Source organism: Lycium ferocissimum, chromosome 10 (assembly GCF_029784015.1).
Source record: "Lycium ferocissimum isolate CSIRO_LF1 chromosome 10, AGI_CSIRO_Lferr_CH_V1, whole genome shotgun sequence".
NCBI lineage: Eukaryota > Viridiplantae > Streptophyta > Magnoliopsida > Solanales > Solanaceae > Lycium > Lycium ferocissimum.
The window spans coordinates 31,291,092-31,308,719 of NC_081351.1; the positions used below are offsets into that span (position 1 = coordinate 31,291,092).

General features: G+C 33.0%; 1 protein-coding gene across 1 annotated transcript; it reads left to right on the top strand.

The window, feature by feature from the left end:
• The first annotated feature begins 629 nt into the window (after positions 1-629).
• Positions 630-1,753, top strand: LOC132034802 (uncharacterized). The gene is made up of 2 exons (XM_059425157.1): positions 630-1,560; positions 1,650-1,753. Exons 1-2 carry the CDS (start codon positions 630-632, stop codon positions 1,751-1,753), a joined length of 1,035 nt encoding a protein of 344 aa, XP_059281140.1.
• The last annotated feature ends 15,875 nt before the right edge of the window (positions 1,754-17,628 follow it).

Consider the following 17,628-nt stretch of genomic DNA (forward strand, 5'->3'; position numbering starts at 1 on the left):
TGGGTTCACCGACCGGTGACCCATCAACAATTGCAAATACTCAACCCCCTTCGATTCCAGAACCCATCTCCCCTAAGGAGCCCCTAGCAGGTAGCTCTTATGCTACCACTCTATCGGAGCCTCCAAATTTGACAAATCGAGGTGAGCAAAACAACACCATAGCAAAACGGACTGTACACAACGGAATGCAGGCTTTGATTGTCAAAGCATGAGATTACTATGGAGCTATGGCCAATCCCTACAGGCGAACTATTGTTGGTCGATTTTTGAAATCAAGACCCCAAATTGACATAATAAGATCTAAGTTCTCTGAAAAATTTGCTTTGAAAGGAACAGTCACTATTGTGGTTTTTGACAACTTGAACATCTTCCTAAACTTCAACAATGATGAAGATTACAGTGTTATATTATACAAGAGAGCAATTGAAATTGAGGGATTCCAGAGTTGGCTCTAAAAATGGACTCCGAACTTCAAACCAGAGGAGGATATTCCGATTGTCCCGGTGTGGGTGCTATTACCAGCTTTGTCCTTTCATTTGCACACATGGAACTATGTTAAACAAATAGAAGATATAATAGGTACCCCTATTGAAATTGATGCTGCTACTAAAACAAGAAATAGACCAAGTATGGCTAAGATTCGTGTAAAAATTGATTTGATGAAGCCTCTTATTCATAGTGTTTGGATTGGTACTGAAGATGAAAATGACCCTTTAAGAGGATATGCTCAAAAAATTAAATATGAAAATATCCCCAAATACTGCATACACTACAAAAAGCTGGGGCATGCTATAATAGAATGTCGTGTGTTGAAGAAGAAAAAAGAAATTGATAAGAAGAAGGCAGAAAGAATGATGCAACATGATACCTCAAATATAGAGATGTCAATAGAGCCTGTGAAGGAGACAACTCTAACTGAGAATCAAGGAAACCAGGGGAAATATGGAAATCAGGATACACGAAGAAAACAGACTTTTCAAAAAGATCAAATCAGAACTAGACCAAGGGGTAGGAGTGAACCACCAAAAATGTTCAAACCTACTGGAGCAGTATTTGGAATTGATAAACCTTTGCCAGATGCTGATAATTATAATAAAAAAGGTATCCAAATTGAGAAGGATGAAGAGACAAATGCTGAGGTGGTGGAACATATTGAAATCACTGAGATTCACCAACAAAATAAGCAGATTGAAGTAATTCAGGATACTTCATGTGAGCAAAGGGCCCAGAATAATGAAGTTCAGCAACCAATAGAAGGAGAAACCAATTCTCATGTCGACAGAAGTTCTAGGGAGGAAGGAAGAACTGATGCTTCCAAAGGTAATCATCACCAAAAAGAACATGAGAAAAGACATGTGATTCTGATGAAAGATTCCAATGAGCTGAAAATTGATCTTTTTGGAGGTAAATGGGAGGAAATTGGGAGAAAAAGTGCAAAAAAAAATTCTAGTAAGAAGAATGGAAGTCCAAGAAAATATAGGAATCCTAGAGATGAGAACACCACAATTACTCAGAATAGTTTTGATGAACTTATGGAAGAGGCTGAAGAAATCAATGCCAGTAATGCTAAAAGTTGCACTAGTCAGAGAAAAGATAATTTGATTCTACAAATGAAAATAAGGATGACTGGGACTATAGAACCTCGTCAGAAGAGGATAACACCTCTGTAGAATCTGAAGATATGGAAGAGGAAGAAGATGATGAGGAAGATGATAGTGAACAGGAGGAGGAACAGAAAACTGCTGAAAAATAGGCCTCAACAAAAAAGGAGATGAGCATTCCTAAAAAGATGTAAAGAAGAAAAACTGAAATGAAAAGCAGGGAATCTCCTATTACAAGGAAACAAAAGCAGAAACAACAAAACCTTATTGATTATTAATGATTAAGCTACTCAATTGAAATATTAGAGGTATGAAATCCCTGGCTTCTACAGAAAGGGTAAAGTTTCTTATTGCAAAGCGTAGAATTCATTTGATTGCCATACAAGAACCATTTATTAAGGAAGAAAATGTTGATAGTTACAAGAAGGATCTGGATATGCATGACTGCTTTGCTAATTCTAGCAATAAAATTTGGGTCTTCTGGAATCAAAATCTGGACTGTACTATTTATGCAAATGAGGATCAGATGGTGACCTACAAAATAAAAGATAATGGAAAAGAATTCTACATATCCATTATTTATGCAAAATCATCAAGTTTAGACAGAGAAGATCTTTGGAATTACATGAGAATTTTTGCGTCAAGATTGATTAATGCTGCAGAATATTTGGCAGTTATGCTAGAGATTTGAAAAGCATTGGATCCATATTAAGAATCTATTATCGGAAATCCACACAAATTGAGTAAGAGCATTCCATTCATGGAATTCCTTAGTGACCGTGGTCTCAAAGATAGTGGTTATACAGGTCAAAATTTTGCTTGGTGCAATGAGAGAAAAGATGAAGAAATTATTTGGAAAATACTTGATAGAATGGTTCATAATGAGGAGTGGGATGATTTGTTCTTAGTTACCAATGTTCACCATCTTCCAAGTGTTGGATTAGATCATTGTCCCCTATTCATTACCTTGGATAACCCACAGGACACTCATATCAAATACTTTAGATTTTTAAATTTTTGGGTGGATTGTGGGGACTTTCAAGTTGTTGTAAAAAGCAGTTGGAAATCCCATACAAGTGGTAACATCTTCTGGGAGGTACAACAAAAACTTAAGAATACTAGTAAAGCTCTCAGTTTGTGGTCTAAGAGCAAGATAGGCAATATTTTTTAGAACACTCAACTGTCAGAGGATAAAGTCAGTAATTTGGAGCAACAATACATGGATAGCTTGGATCAGGATGATAGAATAAGTTTGAATAAGGCAAAAGCTGATTTGATAATTCATCATAAGCAAGTAAATGATTTTTGGAAACAAAAAGCTAACCTAAAATGGAGCCTAGAAGGAGATGAGAACACAAAATATTTCCATTTCATTGTGAAAGGGAGGAGAAATCATCTACAGATACACAGAATATTGGACAATGATGTATGGATAGAAGGCAATGAAGAAATTAGGATAACTGCTGAGAATTTCTACATAAATCTTTTCTCTCAAGAAGGGCAATGCATTGATTTGAGTATAATGAATCATATTCCTAAGAATGTGTCTGAGGATGATAATGAAATGCTTATAAGCAATCCCACAGAAGGAGAGATCTTCAAAGCTATTATGGACATTAATCCAAACACGGGTGATTATCTGGAAAAAAAGTCACGATGGTTTTAGTGGATTATTTTTTCAAAAGACTTGGGACACTATTGGAAGGGACATTGTCCAGTTGGTTCAAAATGTTTTCAATGGTAATCAACTCACCAGATACTATACAAATACTTGCTTAGTCCTAATTCCCAAAGTTGAAGATCCTCAGAGTTTTTCAGAATTTAGGCCTATTAGTCTGAGTAATGTTTCCCAAAAAAATCATTTCCAAAGTCCGACAAAACCGTACTAAAACTGCTTACCAAAAATAGTGTCTTATAACCAAAATGGTTTTATAAAAGGCAGGGCTATTGGAGAAAATGTGTTATTGGCCCAAGAAATCATCCATGATATGAAGAACTCCAACAAAAGGGGTAATGTTCTAGTCAAGATTGATATGAATAAAGCTTATGACAGAATATCTTGGCATTTTATATGCTTTGTTATGAGGAGGATGGGTTTTGATGAAAAATGGATCCATATTATATGGAATCTATTATCCAACATGTGGCACACAGTGGTAATAAATGGCAAGAAGCATGGTTTTTTCAAATCAAAAAGAGGAGTTAAACAGGGAGATCCAATTTCACCTCTTTTTATTATTGCTTCAGAATGTTTGTGTTCTTTGCTAAATAAGTTATATAAGAACTCTAATTTCAATGGATTTTCAATGGATACTAATGGACCAATGATTAAGCACCTAGCTTATGCAGATGATTTAATCATATTTTGTTCTGGAAAATCTCATAATTTGAACCTCATTACTGATTGTTTAAAAAGATAGGAGGAAAATTATGGTCAACTTATTAATAGAAATAAGAGTTCTTTTGGTAAGGATGATAAGATTTCTCAAAAAAGAATTAACATAGTCTCTGAAATTCTTCAAGTGAGACAAGTGTCTTGTCCTATAACTTACTTGGGTTTCCCCTTATTTACAGGAAGGAAAAAGAATCAGTTCTTTACGGAGATGGCTACTAAGATTTTAAAAAAATTGAATAACTGGCAAAGTAAACAATTATCCACAGGAGGAAGAATTATTCTGCTAAAGCATGTGTTGAACGCTATACCAGTGCAGCTTCTGTCTGTATGTCAACCCCCAAAAAAAAAATCTTGAAGCAAATGGAAGGGCTATTTGCTAATTTCCTATGGGGAAGCTATAATGGGAAACCTAAATACCATTGGGCAGCATGGCACAAGCTTTGTTACCCCAAGGAGGAAAGAGGAATTAGAGTAAGGTCACTACATGACATAGCAGAAAGCTTTGAAGCTAAACTATGGTGGCAGTTTAGAACCAAAGACAACATATCGACTCAATTCATGAAGGCTAAATACTCTAAGAGAATTCATGCGTATGGCTAGAAAATGGAGCTACAAACATTCACATACTTGGAGAAGGCTATGGAAGATCAAGGATAAGGTGGATCATAATATTCTATGGAGGATTAATAATGGAAATTGCAATTTCTGGTGGGATAACTGGACTGGAATAGGGAGACTAAGTCAATATGCAGAGGCATCAACTTCCATCAAATCTAGAGTGTCAGAATTTTTTGATAATGGGCAATGGAATATGATCAAGATTAGAAAATGTATCCCATATAAGATTGCTAATCTGATCCAAGAAATCCCTATTGAGATGCTTTGGGAAATGATGATCATCCAAACTGGATTGCTAACAATGATAGGGAATTTAATTGCAAATCAGCATGGGAGATTATTAGCAAAAAATAGATCACATCTTTGAGCAATAAAATGACATGGCACAAACAAATTTCATTCAAAACCTCCTTCCTATGGAAGCTTTTGAGACACACTGTGGCAGTGGATATCAACTTAACTAAGTTCAAAGTGCACCTACCTTTAAGATGCTCCTGTTGTATCAACTCTGAGAAGGAAGATACAAAACACTTATTCTTCAAAGGTAAGATAGCTCAGGATATATGGAAGTACTATAACAATATTTTTGGAATTTTAAAGGTAAATGGCTGTTTGAGGCAGCAAATTTTTTCCTGGTGGATGACAAAATCTAAAAATCCAATACATAAGATGTTGCTTCAAATTTTACCAGCAATCATTTCTTGGCAGATCTGGAAAGCAAGATGCAAGCAAAGATATGAGAACAAAAGGATGAACTTAATCAACATCAAATACAACATCAATGCACAAGTGGTGATGACTGCTCACAAACAGCTTAATGGGATTAATCCTTTCATGAAAGGAGAAGATCTTTATCAGATGATGGATCAAGCTACATACCAGATCAAGCATATACATGTCATATGGAAGAGACCTAAGGCTGATTTTGTCAAATTGAACTCTAATGGTTGTGCAAAAGGTAATCCGGGACCTAGTGGTGCTGGAGGCATTATAAGAGACAATCAGGAAAACTTAGCTGCTGCTTATGGAAAGTTTCTTGGTCATATTACTAACAATATGGCAGAAGTCGTAGCTGTTGAGATTGGTATTGAATGGTGCAGAGATAATGGTTACAGGAAAGTAGAGATAGAGGTTGATTCCCAACTCCTAGTAGAATGGCTACAGAATATCTCTAAGGTTCCTTGGAATGATTGGAATTCAATAAAAAAATCCAAGAGTTTGCTAGATCAAATGGAGGATTGGAACATTAAGCACTGTTTTAGGGAGGAAATAAGGTTGTGGATGGACTGGCAAATTGGGGATTGAGATGCAATGACACAACTTGAATTAATCAATATCATCTACTGCCTAAAGAGATTAGAGGTGCAATTCTCATGGATAAAATGAACTTTCCTTCTTTTAGGATGAAAAGAATTAAGAACTCCTTTTCTCTTAACAGGAACATGTATAGAATTTATTCTTTTGATGTACCTTGAGGGGGGACACATATAAGAGGAATCCCCCTCAAATTTTTTTTTGAAAGCTTAAGGTGAATCCTACTTGTCTCATAATTGGAGCCTGTTCCAATTAAGTTGGTGTAGGGATCATTGTTCCTCTGTTATGTAAATCATTTTTGATTAATGAAAGGCATCCATTCTTGAAAGTGGATGAGTTAAATAAAAATAAAAAAATGTAGCTACATGTAGGGGTGGGGATAGTTTGGGCCAATTCGAAATCCAAATCGAAATTCGAATTTTTTAGATTTTTGAATTATGGATTGGACTTCAGATTTTATTTAAAATTTTTGGATTTCGGATTTAGTCTTTCGGGTTTTTAGATATCCGAAAATGCGAAATTTTTATACCTTATATTTAGCCCTACCCATATTATATGTGCCCAATACTAATTAGTCAAAGGTCCGATAGATTAGTACCCTACCCATTATAATATTAAGTTCAATATAGAATTTTCTACTAAATTAAATATAATATAGCTTGAAAAGTTGGAGTTTACTTCACTACTTAAAGAATAAGACAACTTCTGATGAAACAAAGGGAATAATGTAGAATTGAACTATGTGATGCCTTTTGGTTTAGTGGTAACAACTCTTTTTTGAACCCACATATTTGGTTTTACATTATATTAAACCAGGCACATGAATTTCATTCTTAAAGCATGCCTTAAAAGCTCAAAAGTCAAAACCGAAAATCCTAAATATCCAAACCGATTAATCCGAAATCGAACTTAAAAAATTCAATCCATCCGAGCTTATTCGGATTGGATTTGGATTGTAATTTCTTCAATCCGAAAATCGAAAATCCAAACCGAAATTTTCATATCCAATCCGATGGCCGGAACGCCCACCCCTAGCTACATGAAGGATTCACAGCCTTTATCTTAATCCTGCTAAATTGGAACGTCACCTAATTTTTAGCTGAGGATCATTTAAGATTAGATCAAATATGTTCTAATAAAACTTGTATTTGTATAAAAAAATATTGACACATTAATCAAATATCTTTCTAGCACATTCTCTTTGTTATTTCAATAAGACTGCAACTATTGTAGCTACACAAGATCATAATAATAAGATAACATTGCAACGGTAAAGATCATTATTATTCGTCTCCTTCACATGGTTTGTTACTTTGTTTATTCTAGGTATTTTTTTTTTTTTAAATTCTTGTAAACGTGGAGCAGGGTACGTAGCTCCTGAGTATAAACGGGAAGAGTGTTTTAATACGTTTAAAAGATGAATATATCATGATTCTTTGGAAACTATAAGATCCAACTTAGCATGATCAGTTCCCACAATTATTCCTATGCTCCCTTGACTACATCTTGTTTATGGCAAAAGAAAGAACGGAAAGCAGAGAAATAAAACTACCTTTCGAGATAAGGCAAACGGGCGGGTCGGATCGGATATGGACAGGTCAAAAAAGAGTTAAACAAAAATGGATAAATTATCTGATCCCCTCATATTTAACATGGATAAAAAATGGTTAACGGGCGAATAATATGGATCATATCAATATTATCCGATTCATGGTTTCAGGAATTGTCAGGTGTTGGGTTTTGAACATTTTAATAATACAAATAAGGGCAAAGGTGCAAATATACCCCTCAACTTTGTGATTTAGAGCAGATATACCCCTCGTTACAAAAGTGGTATTTATATACCTCTGCCGTTACAAAATGGTGCAAATATACCCCCGCCATTACAAAATGGTGCAAATATATCTCTGCCGTTACAAAATGGTGCAAATATATCCCTGCCATTACAAAATGGTGCAAATATACCCTTTTCGCTGACGATATTTTAAAAAAAAAAAAATCATTTAGGTTATTTTTTAATTAAAAAAAAAAGCCACGTGACTTAAAAAAAATCTATCTAATTTTTTTTTTAGTAGACATATTTTTCTAAAGCCACATGGTAATTTTATTTCTGGTGTGTCGGGTCTGGTTCGTTTTAAAAAATATCTCTGTGACTTAAAAAAAATAAGTCTACCCATTTTTTTAAACAAACCATACCCGACCCACCAGAAAAAAAAATTACTATGTGGCTTTAGAAAAGTATGTCTACTAAAAAAAAATGGGTAGACTTTTTATTTAAACTCACGTGGCATTTTTTTAATTAAAAAATAACCTAAATGATTTTTTAAATAAAATTCCGTCAGCGAAAAGGGTATATTTGCATCATTTAATAACGGCAGGGGTATATTTGCACCATTTTGTAACAGCAGGGGTATATATACACCACTTTTACAACGAAAAGTATATCTACTCTAAATCACAAAGTTGAGGAATATATTTGCACCTTTGCCCTACAAATAATTATAATACAGTGACTGCTAATAAAGAACCTTGTTGCGTTGCCTTTCACATTTTGTGATAGTGGAATTTTGCCTTATTACTCCTACACGTTAGTAGCCATTAAAAGCCAGATCGTGGCCTTAACTTTCCTTCGAACACTATCTCATCATTCAATTCATATTAGTTATGATAGAATGTAACAATTATTTGTCTTGTAACTCTCATAACCTTCAACCCTTTACTACTCCATATTCTCTCAATTGATTACTCCACTCTCTCACTACTCATTCAATTCACCCCAAGGATGAATTTCTTTACCTATAAATAGAAGTCATCCTTAGTTTTTGGTGGGTAGAGAAAAATATTGTGTATGAAAAAGTGAGTTAAATGAGAGAGTTTTATTTAGTTGAAGGAAGGTGTTCTTATGGTGGAGCTTTTGGACTCTTCAACTAGTCCGGAGTTCTTTAAGTCACACGACATTGTCAGGCTGTGTATCTTGGAGGGGGGACAAATCAGAGTTATACTGTTGGACCGATGAAGATTACGCCGCAGTGAGCTTGAATCTCTTTAAAGAAGGCGAGATATCCGCGCCTCAGCCTGAAGAATATTTATTTATATTTTTATTCATGTTGTTCATTTAATTTTCCATTGTAATTTGTGGTATATTCACCAATATCAGGTAGACCACAAGCTAAAAGCCAAAATAATTAAGCTCCATATTTTTCAAGAACTCATGAAAAATAACAACCAGACAAATGGCTATTGATGATACAAAAAAGGGCCAATGCCCCCGGACTATCTCAAACGGTCTAAATACATCATTCATCCTTCATCCACCCATTTTGCTACCCCTCCACTCACCTTTTGGCTCACTTTTGCATTTAAAACTAACAAACCTCTTATTTATTAATTTTTATTAATTTTTTTTTCTTCTCTTTTTGTTTTTAAAGTGACAATTAAGGTTGATTTATCTTACGCTCAAGTATAATTTTTTTAATTATTATTTATTACGTGTCATATTCTTATTAAACAAAATTAAAATATTTTTTCTTTAATTAAATCCGCCCCTACACAACATACTCAACTTTATCATAAAACATAAAAATTACTTTATTTGTGGGTTTACAGAACCTTGACAGAAATTACCACATGGATCTTCCCATTGAGGGCTCTCACAATTGACCATTCCATTTTGCCTAAAGTTTAATTTCTCCATCAACGGCTTAAAACTTGAAATATTTTAATAATTCTTCCACGTCATGGTACCTTCGTTTGTTCATTTTGACAACAAGAGACAAGCATGCTCCACGTCAGTAATGTCGTGTTTTTTCTACACACACACACACATCTTCACACAAAAAAAAAATGATCGTTGCTTATAGAATCTTGTGGACAATTTGCTTCTTCACGTAGACGGTATTTTTCTTTAAAGGAAAGTTTTTTCCATCTCCGTTAAAAATGAAAAAATGTTAGAGTGTCCCTCATTTGATGAAAAACAATAAGCTAAAATTAATTTGGGTGACTCACACTAACAAAAAACAAAATAATATCTTTCGTACAGTGTAGTATCCTTAAGTATAAGGCTTTTAAATTTACATAGTAATATTATTGCTATTATTAATATTAGTAAGGATTAATTCAAGGTAATAAGATGTTAGTCATGCATTGCAATATAATTCATTGGATGCTGTTGTATAAAATTTGATTTACTAATATGAAAATATGAGTAGTTTAATTCAAAATTCTAAAATATTTCTATAAAAAAGTAGACAATTTCTCTTTCTTTGTTTTCTATAAAGATTTTTTACTTTTTATATTTTTTTTTCCTTGCAAACTAAATCAAAAATTCACTATCAATTAAAACACTCGAGGTCTCAAATTTTTGGGCCATTGAGCAACCCCCGATTAACTAATTTAAGTCTCTACACACACACACACAAAAAAAAAAAAAAAAAAAAAAAAGAAGAAGAAGAAGAAGGTGGTTCAAACGTTGTTCATTTATTAATTTCTCTCTTGCCTTGAGCGACACAACAAAATGAACATGCATATGACTTCATATATTTTGGACTTGGGATAATGTATGACATTCGTGGACAAAACAATAACGGGCATTTGATCCCTACAAGTGGGAGTAACAAAGAAAACCGACAAACCGCACAAAATCGACAATCTGAGTCAAATCGAAAAAAAAACCCGACTAGTGGTTTGATTTCATTTATATGTAATGTAATTTATAAATATTTGTAGGTCAAAGGAAACCTAATAGTGGTGACTGGCTAAATGAAAATTATTCATTGCAATGTGTAACCCGAGTATAATGTTCATGAATGACCCTGCAGGACCAAAAAGCCACACAGAGTTCAGGAATAAATGCAAAATAATAATTGGGAATTCTCTTTAGGAAAAAGGTGATGAATTTTTTTTCACCGGCCAAAATTAAAAATACACAAGCCCTGAAGATGTCATCATAATGATATCAGCTACAAGGGAAAATAAAGTCTCTTTGAGATCGTATGATTTCTATGATCCATATTTGTCTAGGGCAAGAAAAAATATTAAGATTACCCGATCGAATAAAAACAACGAAAGAGATCATAAGCATAAAATAGTTGAGAATTAGTTGAGTTTAGGTTCAATGCATTGATAATATAATAATTATTTTCTTGTGCTAATGAGTGGCTACCTTAAGTAAGTTAATAAGATCAATCACCATCTATATATTATAAAGTTTGATATACTGATTAGCGGAGAGAGTCAATATTGTCCTCCTAGAAGGCAGAGACGGATCTGACGTTTCAGTATCGGATTCATATGAACTTGATATTTTCAATATGAAACTATATATATATTTATATATATAAATTCATTAAACTTGCATTAAATATTAAGTTTCATGATTTTAAAAATAAAATGAGTTCAATAGATAAAAAATTTTAAAAGTTAATTTCATCAAATTTAAATTCTAAATCTTCTTGATCCTACTGCATGCACCGGGTAAAAAGAGAATATATGCCTTGGATGAGCTTGTGGAGGGCACGCTTAACAAGAATCTAACCCTGGCTAGTCCAGAATGATTCTAAACATCTATTGCTTCAAAATTTTAGGCAAAGTCACATGCCCCTAGACTAGCGGAATTTAAATTAAGATTAAAACAAATTGTATACCAATGCAAGGAGATTCAATAACTATATATATATATATATATATATATATATATATCATTTTTTCCTATTTACATAGTATAATTTTTTAACGAGGGTTTAATTGAACTCCTTACACCTCTCTGCCTTAGGCCTTAAGCCTCCTTCTCATCCACTTTCTAAATTTGCTATACTTCTTTTTCAGTTAGTATTCTCAAATCTCAATCTTGAACAAGTTCCAAACTTTTAAAGTCCTCGAATTTCAACATTACTTTTAATCATGAGTCCTTTTCAACAATGGTCACACCAACACCATCTATAGTTTGGACGGTTTTTGAAAAAAGAATCTCAAGAATATTTGAATAGAAAAGAAAAGGGAGAATGCAGAAGGTGGCAATAGATTTTTTTTTTCTTTGTAGTGCTTCCTAAAAAGTCACATAGCTAGATTCTGCTAAGTAGCTTTATCCGATTTTCTTATATATATAAATGTATAATAGTCTAATCTAAAAATTTAAGTGGTAGAAAATAATACTTTTAATTAATTATACTATTATTTCTAGGAACAATCGATTTTTGTATCTAATGTAACTCGTATTATATTGAAAACCTCAAGCACATGTATAAAAATCACGATATACCAAATACATGCACCATTCAGTAATTCAAGTTTAAAATTCATATTACCAGATCGTTTGCATACTTGGAGATAATCTAAGTAATTATACGCGTTCTTTCTTTAAGAACTTAAGCTTTTAGACGATGAAATTGTGAAACAATTCAACGTCCAAACTTGATACAATATTTTTCCATGCAATGTAATTTTAAGTTTCCATTTCTTTTGTCAGATGTAATTATTTTAATTTGGAGGTGTGTACCTTTCCATACAAGGTGACGGTCACACCAACACCATCTATAGTTTGGACGGAAAAAATACCATTTAGCCCGTAGCTTGAAAAAAGACCGAGGACCCGGCCCGACCCACTTCGAATTAATTTTTTTATTTATTGAATAGTATATTTAGTAGATCTTGTATATGTTAATGGTATATTTGTGTATATCTTGAATATGTTGTTGGAATAGTGCACAATGGCTATTTAAGTGCTAAAAATTATAAAAAGTTGAGAATGTGATACAAGACTACATAAGTAATTTAAAGTAAAACTTCAAACTTAAATTGATAACATTCTTAAATTGATAACATTGCAAATTCAAAATATACAAACTTGAGCGGTTAACTTATTACAAATGAAAAGTTCAAAATGCTAGCATCGATGAAGAAATTTAAAGAAGAGATAAACTTCAAAGTTCAATTTTGTATATTTTCTCCAAGTCTAAAAATTTAAGTGGTAAAAAATAATACTTTTAATGGAGATATATCTAACCACAATGTTGATTATTTTTGAACAATCAATTTTATGTATTTCAAAATGCAACCACTCATCCGGACTTATGATCTTGAAAAGGAGGAGGTGGAGGATTATCATTATCCATTAAATTTAAATTTTGAAATTTGAACTTGATATAAGAGAGAGAGAGAGATTTAGATGGGTAGGAAATGGAATTGTGAGATAATATGGAGAAGAATCAATGGTATTTATGAATTGAAAATCAGGGCCAAAGTATAATTTAAGGAACTTGATGGTTAAAATCGTTGACATCAACTAGATTTTAAAGTATCAAACTTAATAAATTTTAGTATTAGAATTTTTTTTTAAAATAATTTAAGCTTCCACGATGAAATTGTGAAACAATTCAACGTCCCCTACTTGGTAGGGGGCCGGGTATTTTCCTCCTCCAACCCGGCCCACTAACAATGTAATTTTAAGTTTCCATTTCATGTTACCCCCATGTACCTTGGCCTTTGCTAAGCTAAGGTGAAGCTCGATATCTCTAGTACTGAAAGTTAGGGATACATGAATAATAATAAGAAAGAAATGCATGAACTAGCATCAGCATGATTCAGAGAGAAGAAAATAATTCATCCGCTCAATCCAAGAAATTACAAAGAGAAATTAATTCGAAAGAAAATGTGGAAGATAGCATATATCATTTGGCTACTAGAACAAATTTACACAGGAAACGTAAAACATATATAGACAATATGTACAACCTGACAGTTACATAGTACTGTACTAGCACATATTATAACCCCCAAAAGACCCTTTAATTTCTTCCTAAATATTAAAAGGATCTTTAGTTGTCAAAAGAAAACAAAACATCACAACACAAAAAACACCAACCCAAAAAAAAAAAAAATACAAAAGGCACAAAACACATAGTACTAAGCTAAGCCTGCCTAAGAAATCTTAAAACCCCATTTCGAAGCATATTGAACAAGGTCATTCATCTCATCTTCATTTATATATCCATCACCATTTATATCTGCATGACGAAGGGCCCTTCCAGCTTTCCAACGACAAAAATGCAACCCCATCTCTTTAAAAGCTAATCTCAATTCTTGCTTGCTAAGTTTTCCATCTCTATTTTTATCATATCTATTGAGTATACCTTTCACTTGCTCATCACTTAGTGGATGACTTACTCTTCTTCTAGGAATAGTGAACCAAGGCATTTTTTTTGGCTATACTTTTTCTTTGTCTTCTTATGATATATAAGTGGAGGTGGATGAATTTTCAACAAGGGGTGATTCATATATATAGTATACGGGTTCAGTGGATAAAAGATTAGGAATTTATTCCTTCTTCAACTATTTCGTCTTTTTAAACAAAAATTGAAATTTTATCAGTCCATAGAGATCATAAATTACTTGAAGAAATAGCAAGATCTTTCTTTTATCCCTTCCGGGCGATACAAAGAATAAAGAAATAGTTAATATATTAAAGATAATTACGTATTTACTTTATAGCTCCATCTTATTTTCCCATTAGGCCGAACCTAAACATGTGCTCAATAGATAATTGGTCATACAGTATGCGATAAGGGATGTGTGGATTCTCAAGAAGAGAGGAGTGGTGGTCCAATAAAATCTTAATGGTGTTTCGTGTTAAAAAAAAAATTGGGTTCATAATAGTGGCGGATCTTGTGTGTTAGCGACGGGTTCACTGGAACCCAATAGCTTTTTCTCATACGTTGTATATGTATTACTTTATCCATAGAATACCTAGAAATATTTTATTATAAACCCAGTGATTATTGTATATTAACTTGAAATCGCTGTAGAAACCCATAAACTTTAAATCGTGAATCCGCCTCTAGTTCAAAAGGCAGCATCTACCTCATGATTGTAGGAGTATTTAACAAAAGTATATCAGTTAAAAAGGGACTAAATTGTCTTAAAGGAGTATCTAATACTTTTCTTTCTCTTTTATCTAATACTTTTCTTTCTCTTTTGTTTGTTCTTTATCGATGCTTTTGAAGATCTTCAGTATCTTTGAACACATGCGCTTCGGGCCGATCAACTTGATCAAATTAAAGTGGCCGAAGTAATTAAGAAGAGGAAACAAGTGAGAGAATTGTAGTTTAGGCTATGAATCAATATTATTACTCCCTTTTTCGGTGAAATCAACAGTGACCTATGTAAAAATTAAGGGAGGGATTGTGCGTATAGGTTAGGTAAATGTAGATTCGGAAGAAACGTGATATGTAATAATTGAAATTAAATATATTAGACTAATGATCAGAATAAGTTCTAGCTTGTCGACATAACTTAATTAATTATTAATAAACCACATATACCAAATGTTGAGCTACTAGATATTTAGTTCTATCAAATTAAATTAAAGTAACTTCCTAGAGCTTTATAGGTGAACGAATTGACAACTCGATCGATCCATTTGATTGAAATTTCTAATTAAGAATCTTCTTGGACTCTTTTCGTCGTAACTATTAAGTTTCTCTACTTTATATTTGTTTAATTTTGTTCCCAGCCGGTAGCTTGCTCGCAAAGCACTAAATTAAGGATTAATTTATTAAAGCGTACTGTGCTCCTTATCGATGGGATCGAAATAACTTTATACTGTAGATGTAGAACTCGATAAATCCACTAAAAGATTATAAAAAGACATAATACTTTTGAATCTACATATTGAAAAACTAATATCCATTTACCTATTTACTTTAGAATTACGTTCCTTCTGAAGATTTCGAGGTGCTTAACGCAGATTTTATCAATCTGTTTTTGAATGATAAAACAAATATTTATTATATAGATCTTTTAAGGAAAGGAATAATAAATATGATAGAATCTTTTTTCACAATGAATACTTTTTCTACTAAGTTCTTTTGAATAAAACATATTTAACCTTGAATTAAATAAGGTGAGTGATTATGGTCCAAACTCTAACACTTATATCTGACAAAAACTTTATATTGTAGATGTAGCACTCGAAGCACTAAAAGATTATAAAGCAGTGTAACTTTTTAATTACTGCTTATCCACTTACACTTTTACTTTAGCCTACGTTCCTTCTGAAGATTTCAAGGTGTTTAATGCAGATTTTATCAATCTCATGATAAAGAAAGCTCTTTATTATATAGTAGGGGAAACGGTGATTTTAGTCCCCGTGTTATTGCATAATTTCTATTTTGGTCCCTGTATTAGTGGACATAGCTTATTTAACCTTGAATTAAATAAGGTGAGTGATTATGATCCAAACTCTAACGGAACTTGACAAAACAAACGGGCTGCTAACTGCTCGAAGGCCAAATTGGATATTTCTCATGTTTCAACGCAAGACCCTTCAAGAAAAAAGAGGAGAGAAAAAACACCTGTTTGTCCTTTTACTAAGACCCTTATACGACGAAACCCATTTTCAGATTTTCTCCATATATGTGTTGCAAAAATAAAAATAATAAACCTTCCCTTCTCTCGTTGGTAACAGGAATTCAAAAAAATATATAAATTTTCTAAATCCTAAAATCCCCCAGTAATTTAGATCTACAGTTAAAATCATAAACTGCACTAAAATAAATTTTCAAAACCACTGTTATTCTTATAAAAAATAAAGCTCACTGTGGGATGCATTCCTATTCTTAATTCACAATGAAAGCTTTTTCAAAGCACATGCAATCTCTGTTCTTAATATTTCAAATAAAAAAAGGTTACAACGAGAAATTTTCAGAAACAATAGAACGCTGATTTTGTTACATTCAATGCCATTTTCTATTTTTCTTCATATGGAATTCCCCGGTACTTCATCACTTTGAGTTGAAAACCAACAAGAAGGAGCTCAACTTTAAAAGAAAAATCAACACTGAAAGGCATGTCGTTAGGGGGGAGAAGATAGATTAAATCAAGTGGGTATATTGAAAGCTCTCAATTTCTCTCCATGCAGTCTATTCTTATTAGTACAATAAAATCATCTAGAAAAATGCAATTGATTTACAGAAAAATAAGACCGAAAGCTGAACCTCGAATCGAACGCAAGATTGATAAGGGATAGAAAGAACCATAAAAGTCCTAGCTTGAAATATTGGGGAAAATCGAGCTGAGAACCCAAAAATCGAAGCAAAAATAAACTCGCCTTATGAGCTCCGACATAAATTTTGCACTTAGATCATATTCTAGAATTCATCAGTTTTAGCTTGAAGAGCTCTACATTCTAAGTGAGAAGCATCTGATAGAGAAAGGAGAAGCCATTTTCTTGAATGTGCTCTGCACTTTTGATTTTTTTTTATTTTTATTTTTTTAATCTTGGAATTGTTTATTAAAAAATTCCAGCCACGTGGTATCAACATGTAATACCAATTCTGTACAAGAAAGAATGTTGTTTCGTGTAATTTAAACTGGAGAAGTAAAATCCTAAAGCACCCTTGGTAGCAGCGATGACATGTTTAGCTCTGTCAAGTCCCACTAGAAATTGGACCATAATCACTCACCTTGTTTAATTCAAAGTTAAATATGCTAAGTCTACTAACACTGGGACCAAAATAGGAATGACGCAATAACCCAGGGACTAAAATCACCATTTTTCCTATAAAGTACTACAGTCAAACCTCTCCATAACGGCATCATTGGGTACGAATTTTTTTGGCTGTTATAGAGAATTGTTGTTATACACCTATAACAGCATTTGCCATTTAAATAATAGTTGGCTGTTATAGGCAAAAAAGATGTATAAAA